This window comes from Saccostrea cucullata, unplaced genomic scaffold, assembly GCF_032062105.1.
Source record: "Saccostrea cucullata isolate Sc308-1 unplaced genomic scaffold, CSIRO_AGI_Scuc_v1 ctg98, whole genome shotgun sequence".
NCBI classification, from domain to species: domain Eukaryota; kingdom Metazoa; phylum Mollusca; class Bivalvia; order Ostreida; family Ostreidae; genus Saccostrea; species Saccostrea cuccullata.
Window position 1 is genome coordinate 308,132 of NW_026928385.1, and position 11,852 is coordinate 319,983.

At 35.8% G+C, this 11,852-nt stretch overlaps 1 protein-coding gene across 1 annotated transcript; it reads right to left on the reverse strand.

Annotated features, from left to right (window-relative positions):
- Positions 1–2,704: 2,704 nt before the first annotated feature.
- LOC134277438 (protein mono-ADP-ribosyltransferase PARP14-like) lies at positions 2,705–7,218 on the reverse strand. Its single transcript, XM_062759775.1, has 10 exons — positions 7,011–7,218; positions 6,619–6,787; positions 6,387–6,525; positions 6,194–6,292; positions 5,365–5,490; positions 5,109–5,279; positions 4,923–5,022; positions 4,607–4,834; positions 3,759–4,487; positions 2,705–3,422 (listed from the first exon to the last, which is right to left on the reverse strand). Exons 1-10 carry the CDS (start codon positions 7,186–7,188, stop codon positions 3,154–3,156), a joined length of 2,208 nt encoding a protein of 735 aa, XP_062615759.1. The 5' UTR covers positions 7,189–7,218; the 3' UTR covers positions 2,705–3,153.
- Between the last annotated feature and the right edge of the window lie 4,634 nt (positions 7,219–11,852).

Below are 11,852 nucleotides of genomic sequence, written 5' to 3' on the forward strand. Positions count from 1 at the left end.
AGGTCAATCTCCATGAACCATGTACTAAGAATAGGTCAATCGCCACTAAACATACTAAGAATAGGTCAATCTCCATGAACCATGTACTAAGAATAGGTCAATCGCCACTAAACATGTACTAAGAATAGGTCAATCTCCATGAACCATGTACTAAGAATAGGTCAATCGCCACTAAACATGTACTAAGAATCGGTCAATCTCCATGAACCATGTACTAAGAATAGGTCAATCGCCACTAAACATGTACTAAGAATAGGTCAATCTCCATGAACCATGTACTAAGAATAGGTCAATCGCCACTAAACATGTACTAAGAATAGGTCAATCGCCACTAAACATGTACTAAGAATAGGTCAATCTCCATGAACCATGTACTAAGAATAGGTCAATCGCCACTAAACATGTACTAAGAATAGGTCAATCTCCATGAACCATGTACTAAGAATAGGTCAATCGCCACTAAACATGTACTAAGAATAGGTCAATCTCCATGAACCATGTACCAAGAATAGGTCAATCGCCACTAAACATGTACTAAGAATCGGTCAATCTCCATGAACCATGTACTAAGAATAGGTCAATCGCCACTAAACATGTACTAAGAATAGGTCAATCTCCATGAACCATGTACTAAGAATAGGTCAATCGCCACTAAACATGTACTAAGAATAGGTCAATCGTCATGAACCATGTACTAAGAATAGGTCAATCACCACTAAACATGTACTAAGAATAGGTCAATCTCCATGAACCATGTACTAAGAATAGGTCAATCGTCACTAAACATGTACTAAGAATAGGTCAATTGCCACTAACCATGTACTAAGAATAGGTCAATCTCCATGAACCATGTACTAAGAATAGGTCTATCATCACTAAACATGTACTAAGAATAGGTCAATCTCCATGAACCATGTACTAAGAATAGGTCAATCGCCACTAAACATGTACTAAGAATAGGTCAATCGCCACTAAACATGTACTAAGAATAGGTCAATCTCCTTGAACCATGTACTAAGAATAGGTCAATCGCCACTAAACATGTACTAAGAATAGGTCAATCGTCATGAACCATGTACTAAGAATAGGTCAATCTCCATGAACCATGTACTAAGAATAGGTCAATCGCCACTAAACATGTACTAAGAATAGGTCAATCTCCATGAACCATGTACTAAGAATAGGTCAATCGCCACTAAACATGTACTAAGAATAGGTCAATCTCCATGAACCATGTACTAAGAATAGGTCAATCGCCATGAACCATGTACTAAGAATAGGTCAATCTCCATGAACCATGTACTAAGAATAGGTCAATCGCCACTAAACATGTACTAAGAATAGGTCAATCGCCACTAAACATGTACTAAGAATAGGTCAATCTCCATGAACCATGTACTAAGAATAGGTCAATCGCCACTAAACATGTACTAAGAATAGGTCAATCTCCATGAACCATGTACTAAGAATAGGTCAATCGCCACTAAACATGTACTAAGAATAGGTCAATCTCCATGAACCATGTACTAAGAATAGGTCAATCGCCACTAAACATGTACTAAGAATCGGTCAATCTCCATGAACCATGTACTAAGAATAGGTCAATCGCCACTAAACATGTACTAAGAATAGGTCAATCTCCATGAACCATGTACTAAGAATAGGTCAATCGCCACTAAACATGTACTAAGAATAGGTCAATCTCCATGAACCATGTACTAAGAATAGGTCAATCGCCACTAAACATGTACTAAGAAAAGGTCAATCGCCACTAAACATGTACTAAGAATAGGTCAATCGCCACTAACCATGTACTAAGAATAGGTCAATCTCCATGAACCATGTACTAAGAATAGGTCAATCGCCACTAAACATGTACTAAGAAAAGGTCAATCGCCACTAAACATGTACTAAGAATAGGTCAATCTCCATGAACCATGTACTAAGAATAGGTCAATCGCCACTAAACATGTACTAAGAATAGGTCAATCGTCATGAACCATGTACTAAGAATAGGTCAATCGTCATGAACCATGTACTAAGAATAGGTCAATCTCCATGAACCATGTACTAAGAATAGGTCAATCGCCACTAAACATGTACTAAGAAAAGGTCAATCGCCACTAAACATGTACTAAGAATAGGTCAATCTCCATGAACCATGTACTAGGAATAGGTCAATCGCCACTAAACATGTACTAAGAATAGGTCAATCGTCATGAACCATGTACTAAGAATAGGTCAATCGTCATGAACCATGTACTAAAAATAGGTCAATCGCCACTAAACATGTACTAAGAATAGGTCAATCGCCACTAAACATGTACTAAGAAAAGGTCAATCGCCATTGACCATGTACTAAGGATAGGTCAATCGCCATTAACCATGTACTAAAAATAGGTCTAAAGCTTACAATTCATACGCATGCTCCTTATCTTTTGAGATCAGCTGACACTATATACACCTTCGATTTATTTATCTATTTTTATTGATTTAAGACAGTAATATTATGTTATTATGTATTATATTAATATTATTATGTAATATGCATTCCGCGATTTGATTTTTATTGGAGATTGGTCATTGTTCGTTATCTTTGCCTTTTCTATTTCATGCAAGGAAATGATTCAGAGTGTTTTTACCAAAGAGTAAAAAAAAAGCAAAAGTGGAGAAACACACGAAATCTAAAATAGGAAAATATCAGGATTTTCTACTTTTATTTAGAACTTTTCATGATTCTATTTCAGGAAGACTGCTTATCCCTAAAAAAAAAAACTTCCTCAAATATGTCTGGGTTTGTGGTAAAATCTCCAGAATCCACCATTTACAATGATTGCGCTGAACCATATTTTGCAAACATTGTGTTGTACTCCCTTTTTAGCTACCTTAAGCCAATCCCGCAAGTGAGCTTACAGGAGTATCTGCCAGATTAAAGAGCGCCCGGCGTCTGTCTGTCCGTCGTCTATAAACTTTTCACAGTTTCGACTCCAACTTGCCACAAAGCGTTTTCGGATAAAGGATATTTAAGTTTGTTCACATGAAATGCTAAGCTCTATTTCAAGGGGAGATAATTTTGAATTTGTTTGGTAACACCTTTTAAAAATCCTTTTCTCTAGAACCACTTGGAAAGAAAGATTGCAAATGAGCATATCCTTATTTTCTTTCGTAAGTGATGATAAACTCCGGATAACACTGATCAACAGCATACACCACGAATTCCCGGAATAACCACTGTCCGTCTCCAATGACGCTGTCGAACCGGTCATGCATATCGACACAGTCGTCACGCCGACAACCGGAACTAGTGCATGGGGGGCGTCTGTACTTTTTGGGGTTTGGGTCCAGACAAATGTACGATTTTCCAAGCAACATCCGCATCAAAAGCATTTTCTTCGTTCCAGGAGTTCTGTTGGTTTTGGCGTCTGAAAGTGTACCATATTTTTCCATTATTTAGAAATACTCTAAGGCTATCTTTAAAATAATGTTTATATGCCCTTTGCCGACTCTGGGTAAAAATATTAGAGGGGACATTTTTTAAAGATGGTCCTAAAATTAATTGTTTTATTCATTTGTTTAGAAAAATATAATTACATATGTATTATCCATTCTACATCTTACTTTTTGCACGTTATATCTACATTGTTCAAAATGGCAATAAACTGAGTTTTCGTCATTTTAATCCTTCAAGGTCTATACTTTGCTGAAGTGTTACTAAATTACCATGCCCAGGCCTTTAATTGAACTCGAATTGTACTCACCTACGTATTGGTCCGCTTTTGTAGAACTCTCAGCCCCATAAATTCCCATACCAAACATAGCTTTATCACTGCTCATTCTGAAGTCCAGGCCTTGATGAATAATAGTCTGTAAAACTTCTGGTTTGGTCCCATGAAAAAGGTAATGCTCATTAATTTCTGGGAAGATTTCTTCTTTAAGGGGTTTTGTTAACTTTGTATAGGTATCTATTGGTCCTCTACACTGCATCGGCATGCCTGTGGGCAAAACATCCTCAATTTTTGGAAAATGATACGTTTCATCATCCGAGAGAGCACGGAAAAATTCCTGACGCTTGATGGCGTATTTTGCGAAAAGTCCTAGATTTTCTATCCTTTCTACCTTATGGATCTTGAGGGACGTGTGAGACAAACCCACCGCATCTCGTCCTTGACCTACATTTTCTTTCTGCCACGTGCTGTGAACGAGACTCCTGACTGCAGCGTCAGTATCTCTATCTACCGGGACCACCATCGGCTGACGATTGGCCTGGAATAATTTAAATACCTCCGGCATAGGGCGACACTTCGGAAAATGTGACCAATATGGCGGAGTTTGGGTGTACTCGTGGGCAAGACTAGACCAAAACTCGGGCGAACATTTAAGCTGGTCAGAAGTGTTCACAGTTCCAGACAGTAGAGGTATTATTTCATGTTTACACTTTCTAATGTAATCCCTTTCACCTTTTAACTCTATATTACCTGTCTTCTGATCTGAAATTGAAAATAGAATAGCAAAAAAGCTCAATATAAGCATTGTGTTAGTTGACTTGTAAACCCTCCCTATGCATGTAGTTGGAATTACCAGTATTCAAAGAAATGGGGTGCGTTACCTATGTCGAGTTTTATATGCCACTGTCCTCTCTTTGATGCAACCTCGTGAATTCGTCCCTTGATTCGAAGTGGTAAACATTTATTTTGGGGATTTTGAATAGTTTCGGTGCACAGTAATCTGTCCTCAATTCCCGAAATAATCCGAGACGCAACATTTGGTCTTGTTTTAGAAAACGTCGACACAGATATAGAGCAACCTATCACATCCCCATCGTCGCTGTCACCTTCTAGAAAAAAATATTCTATACTTATTACTGCAAATCCTTTAAAAATTTAAAGTGTATAATTTGTCGCAAGAAAAAAACCATCACATACCACCATTGGCCCCCGTGCCACCTGTCGCGCCACTATTCTGACTCAGCGCTTGTGTCATGGCGTCGTATTCTGGTGGACTATATTGAACGAAAGTTATTCCCTGAAATATGAAGAAAATAAGTTAACAGAGCACTACTTACTTCAATTGTAAGTATTTCCTTCCATCATTAGAAATTATTTCTTTACCTGGAGTCCGCCTTTAGATAGAGCTTTACAGGCGCTCTGCACCATGACGTCAGCTGTCGTCTGTATTGGATACTGCAACATCCGGCCGCAACCTAACAGTGGTAGCGATATGGAACTCATTCCACTCTGAATACACAGCTGAAAACACTCATCCACGATCTGAGGGAATTCCTTTAAAAAAGAATGGATAGCAATACAAGAAAGTCTTATTTATTATTTTCAGTATACATGTGCATTGCTGTCCCGTTTTCTGTACCTTTTGGGCGTTCACGTCTGACCAAGGATGAAGGATCAGTGTAAACACAAATTGACAATTTAAGTTTCCACCGACGGTTGTAATGATCCGGGAGCTGCCAAGCTTTGTTTTAGAATCTTTCAAAGCCTGAAAAAGAATATAAAGAGATGTGATGAAAAAATAATTACAGAGGGGTAAGCAAGGTAATCTGTCAGTCGAGCAAAATTAATTATTTTCAATGGATTCATTCATGGTTCCTTTTTGGTACCTGGTGGAATACATCAATGTATTCAGATCAGCATATTTTGGTAACATGCTCCTTATTAGTTTAAACAATGTTTAGGAGTTTGCAAATACATGTATTAGGCATGCAGCAATACTATTGTACCACGATTCAGTAACTACAAACATGTATGTCATAAGAAACAGAAAACTGGCAAATTTTGCAAAAATGAAATCTTTTTATAATATTTATAAAGTGAAAATATGGGTTCTATGTTGTAACTAATATTTTAGGAAGCTTAATTAAAAATGGTCATCCGTCCATAAAACGGAATACGAAAGACCACTCAGACATGGGAATAACTCTACCCAAAACTATACTGACTGATGAAATGTACCCTTATTGTGCGAGGGTTCCAATATATTTGATTAATTTAAATAAAGATTAATTGATTGATTGTTTATTAGTCGGCAAAATTTCAGCCATGTATCGATTTAAATTATGAAGAGCTATTTAGAGTTTGGTATTAGCTCAGGAAAACTAACAGGCTTTGATGAAAAGAAAACTTAGAATGCAAACATATTTATACCAGGTTGTAATTGGAATGCATTGGACAGTCGGGGCTACCTTAATCAGAGTGTTTCCTCCAGCCTTACAAAGAGATTTGGAAATGAGGCTCTTCTGAAAATCTAGGTCTGGTCCCACCACATTGACAATGACGTCCGCCTATTTCAGATCAAAGAACGGGTTGAGACATTCACTTTTATGTAAAGTATGATGTTTTCAAATATATCAATATTAATCATATAAAATCACCTACCGTTTCCTTGGCGATGTCACCCTGTTTGACCTTGACCTCCACGTTGTTAATGATTGTGGATGTTGACCTATAATCTGGAGTTTCTGATACCGATGCACCTCTTCCTCCGAAAAGCCGGACGGGTAAGGATTGACATCCCCTGTGTAATAAAGGATTTTCTTTTCATATAAGCAGAGGAAATTCCTCCAGTATAGGTCTATAAAATTGCTATAAGAGCTGAGCGGTTACGTACGCTTGTGGTTGACATCGACGTGACCTTGGACGTTTCGTTACTAAGCGACGTTTAGGCTTTGTCTTGTACTTGATGTGTAATTTACAGCACAGTCTTTCCTCTAACTCAGAAACTACCTCCTTTCCTTTGCTACATTTCAATAATCTGGCTAAGAGGCGAGTATCCTCCTCTGTAAAAAAAGGGAAATTCCTTAGTGAAATTATTATCAACTCGGTGTTTCTGGACTTACAACGATCTTCTGTAATGAAGAGTTAGTCCCAAAAGGTCTGAAAGCTTCACAATGAAATGGAAAACCTGAAAAGTTTTGATCACATCTTCAATATTACAATCAAAAATGTCCTGATTAACATTTACGTGGGTAACTTTTTATAATAAAGTTGTACACTGCATACCATCTCTGCAGATTTTAGTCAGGTCTAATCCTGAGTTCACGCTGCCGCCCCTGCTAGTGTTTACCCGGGATGGAGAGTTGACATGACCATTTGACATTGGTGACCTTTGACCTGAATGACCTCCTGACCTTGAACTACAGAAATCACCTTCATCCTCACTAGAAGTCGGGTCAGACATCGCCTTTTACTTAAGGTAAGTTCCTGTAATAAGAGAATCTTAATGCGTCCTCTGACTTTTTGAAATCACCCTTGTGGAGTTAAGAAAATTATTTAATACCAAAATTAAAACACAGTAGGTTGACTACACTCAAAACTTGTTTGAAAAGTTTCTAAAATGTTTTTTCTAAAATTTAGAAATGTACAATACATCCTTCCTTGTTTTCCTATATATAGTTGTACGTTGTTGGCTTCGAATTTCCCACTTCCTTAAACAAATTAGAAGTTGTAATTCCTTACCATGTGCATATTCATGATAAAATATTTCCTGTTTTCATTTTGTTTCGGAGACTTTTGTATTAATTATATGTACAAGTCTGGAACTATGAATTACACGTTTTACAGCTTGTATTATTCTGAATTCTGCTTTATAATATAGAGTTCGTTTCTGATGATATCAAGTCAGAAAAAGCACGAAAGTTGAGATAATACTAAGTCACAGGTGATTTATATATCAATTATTGTATTTTTTCCAGATAAAATAAAATGTTGAATCTTAGGCCATCTTTAAAATAATGTTTGTTTGCCAACTCCCAACTCAGGGTAAAAATTATTGGGTCGGTAGGTAGGTGAGAGAATTTTTTCCAGGAAATTTCAACATATTTGTTGACAAGATAAAAGGAATACAAAGAAATACTGTGCTCTGGAATGTAAGAAAAGGTTTGAATCAGGCCATTTTTAGTCAGTTGGTCGGGAAAGGACAACCAAACATTTTTTTTTTGATTAAGATGACCTTCTTGAAAAAATGGTCTAATAGGCTTGTTACAAGTCAACGCACTTTGAAAAATTACGCACTTTGAACAAATTTTTCAAAGTGCGTTAAAATTTGGGACCAAGCTAACGCACTTTGAAAAAAAAAATTTTCAAAGTGCATTAATATCGACCATATTAACGCACTTTGAAAAAAAAATGTAAAGATTGATCAATATTCCTTCAAATAATCGGTATGATAAAAAACAGATTCTGGTTTGATAATTTTTTCATGATAAAGTCACAGTAGGACCTGAGATATTGACGTTTTAAATATTCAAGGTTTTGATAAAATAAAAGGGAAAATTAAAGGGTCTTGAAAAAAAGAGTGACGATTGTTTAAGTTCATTAATTCGTTTCTTCTTTTTTTTAATTCTAGTCTTTGATAAGTAGATGTAAAGGTGTATAGGGGGCACTAACAGAGGACAGCTTCAAGCAACTTAGCATTTATCATAATAAAAAGGGGCCAATTTGATTGTTCAAAACTATGAAAAAATTTTTCTCTCTCATACGTTTTACTGTACTTAAAATTTTTTTGTTTTCATGTTTTAATTAACTCATTTATTATTGAAAGTTTTCAACGTCATACCAGTTAGGTAAATACATAATTATATGAATGCTTTGAGTATAGCATAGACATCGAGACTGGGCGAAGGGCCAAAATGGGGGGCTAAGCCCCTCTCTTATTTTGGAAAGATATATACATCGTATAAGCATTGAAAATGCAGCGTACCCTTTTTAGGTTTATTGCTCCCCTCCCCCGTTTGTTACCGACACCTATGTATTGGAATGATAACTCGTCTTCTCCTTATTGAAGGAGTAAATCAATTCATTTTTGAGGTTAGGGTTAGGCTTAGTTTTTTGAAAGATAAATAAGTAAAATAACAAATAAAATCTTTCCATGACTAAAATATGATTTGTTTTTTCAAAGTGCGTTAAGTGTCTCCATGGTAAAATATATTGATGTAGAATCTTAACGCACTTTGAAAAATATTTTCAAAGTGCGTTGAGTTGGTCCCAAATTTAACACACTTTGAAAAATTTTTTCAAAGTGCGTTGATATTGTCCCAATTTTAACGCACTTTGAAAAAATTTTTCAAAGTGCGTAATTTTTTCAAATTGCGTTGCCACATAGGCTGCATAACGGTACGTCACTACCAGTCATTGTCCACAATGCCTTATTAAATGTTACGTAACATAAAATCAACCTTTATGCAGAGTTTAAACTAACTATTACCATTCCTAAAATATTTACATTTCCGATTGCTTTCTCTGTAATAATATGATAATGTGAAATCTATTTTTATATGTATTTATTCGCATAGGCGGCGGAACCCGGGGGGGGGGGCCTAGGGGAGGGGGGCTTATCCCCCCCCCCACACACACACACACTTTCAATTTGCTTCCGACGCCTATGATTCGGTTTTATTTATTTTTTCATATCGTCTTGAGAAATATAATTTGATAAGTTTTATTCTATGCTTTCATTGGTTCTTTAATTTGATTGGTTATTTCTTATTTCTTCATCCAATAATGAATTTCTTCATCCAATAATGAATTTTCATTAGGCCTATATCACCCCTTTTCCCATTTCATATATCAAAATAAAGTAGAGACTTTAGTGCTTTCATTTCCTGTCAAAAAAATTCTTTTTGAGAATCCAGGTATTGGAAAACAGGCTTTGAGAAAATGCTATGTTCTTCAATTCTGCAGAATTATGCGTATTTGATTAGGCCGTTTTCAAAGGAATTTACTGAATATGGGAAAAATGCATGATGCAACTTATGACGTTATAATGCATTGACTAGAGGGAAAATAACGTCATATTTAAATAGATTCAGAGTCACCAAGAGTCCAAACATCAAACCACGGCCAAATTGTCCGATCCTCTCCCATTTGTGGGAGAGAGAGCTACAATAGATATATGCGGACTCCGGACTGTGGCTTGAGACGATGGAGTCCAAGTGATAAATACATGTACTGCATTTTCGGCCTAGATTGAGCAGTTCTGATTTTTCAGAAATTCCCAAGGCGAAAAAAGCCCTTAAATAGCTCTTGCTCTTTACCTCGCATTACCTATGTATGTCACAGCAGTAATACGTTTTCAAAATGTAGAGTTCATCATATTCATCGTATGGTATGTAACATATATTTGATTATGTGTTTCCTTACCATTTAAAGATTTGATTTACGTACTTATTTTGATTGCAAACGTTTTACTTTAATGTATTTTTGCTTTCAAAGCTGTAACTTAAATAAGGAGTCTGTAAGATTTAATTTTGATTTGTTTACAGCACACCTTTTCCCATAGAACTTATTTTTCTTAAATGTTTACTGTAGGTGAATTATTTCATAAGTATGTTATTTTAATAATTTCTGTAATTTATACAGGTTGGGACCAATCGCCCAAATGGGATATAATAGTCCGTTTGGGATATAATATCCCAAATGGGCTATAAATTTTCAGTGCAAAAAAATGAAAAAAAATTATTTTGGCTATAAATATCATAAATCCGCGTCAAAACACTTAAAACGGAATAACTTTTGGTTGACAAGTTTTCCTGTGTGCCCATTGTTTAGGAGATTGATCCCTCCGAAGTTCCTTAACTTCTTGGGGATCAATCTTAATACAAACTCTAGGGTTGCAGAAAAACTTGCGTACCAAAATGTATTCCTTTTTAGGTATTTTGATGCGGATTTATGATAATTATTGCCAAAATAAAAATTTTCAATTTTTGCAGTGTAAATTTATAGCCCATTTGGGATATTATATCCCAAACGGACTATTATATCTCACTTGGGCGATTGGTCCCAACCTGTTATATACTTTGTTATTTTAGATCAGTGCCTTATTTCCTTAATAAGTAAATGATGAAAACATACTCAGTAACAGCTTTCATGCTCGGTTACAATAACCCAACGGAAAGTAAGAAGAAATGATATAAGGAATCTTCAGATAGAGAGAGAGTCTGATCGAAAATGGTGGAACCATACAGCTTTAAAGCGTCGTCGTTATTTATCTTACTTAAAAAAAATTCCCTATACTTTGGGCCCCAAAGAAACATTTACCCATTCAAATATCAAACTTGGCTGTAATACAATAGAATGTAGCCCATTTAAATATCCAACTGAACGTCACACAAAACAATAGCCTAATCGAACACCCCTTTTATTTATGGACTAGTGAGCATGAAACTATACATGGTGCTGCTGTCATTTCAACCCTTTTCATTGTACTGAATAGTCTTGAAATCAGACGAAAAATATTTTTTATACAAAGTAAATTAGAGAAGTTCAGACGGTTTTTTGAATACCTTTGAACGAAAGCTGAAGAAAAATACGGAATTTTTTATAAAAGGTTGGGAATTTGTCATTACTTATTATTAGTATAAGATGATGGTTTGTTGAGGAAAAGTGTTGGATTCTGAAGGAGTTCCATTCGGACATTCTTGTAGTAGTGCTTAAAAACCATAAGTGGGGAATGAATGTTACTAGACTAGTGTGTAAATCAGAATGACTTGTCATGAAGGATTTTTTTATGAAGGGCTTTATATATAGTGGTGTAACTTACACATGTTTCGTATTTTTTCCATCGAATGTATACTTTATTTATTGGATTTTCTATATATTTATGTTCCCCAAACGAAGTTGGGGAACATATTGTTTTTACTCTGTTTCTTATTATTATTATTATTATTATTATTATTATTTTTCTTCTTCTTCCTGGAACTTTTTTGTCCGGGAATGATCTTGTAAACTCTTCGTCCGATGTAGGTAAAACCTTTTTAGGGTTAGTAGACATGTTATGTAGATTTGCGGAATCAAGGTCATTTTGCGCGCACGTGCTTGCAAGAGCGTGCACGTGCAACACGTGAA

Excerpts from the sequence above, each read along its gene's own strand:
- LOC134277438 (XM_062759775.1), bottom strand. The coding sequence starts at position 7,188 with ATGTCTGACCCGACTTCTAGTGAGGATGAAGGTGATTTCTGTAGTTCA. Across the intron at positions 6,788-7,010 it reads GACTAAAATCTGCAGAGATG|AGGAGGATACTCGCCTCTTA; the intron begins GTATGCAGTGTA and ends CTTTTTTTACAG. Across the intron at positions 6,526-6,618 it reads CGTCGATGTCAACCACAAGC|GGGATGTCAATCCTTACCCG; the intron begins GTACGTAACCGC and ends TTTATTACACAG.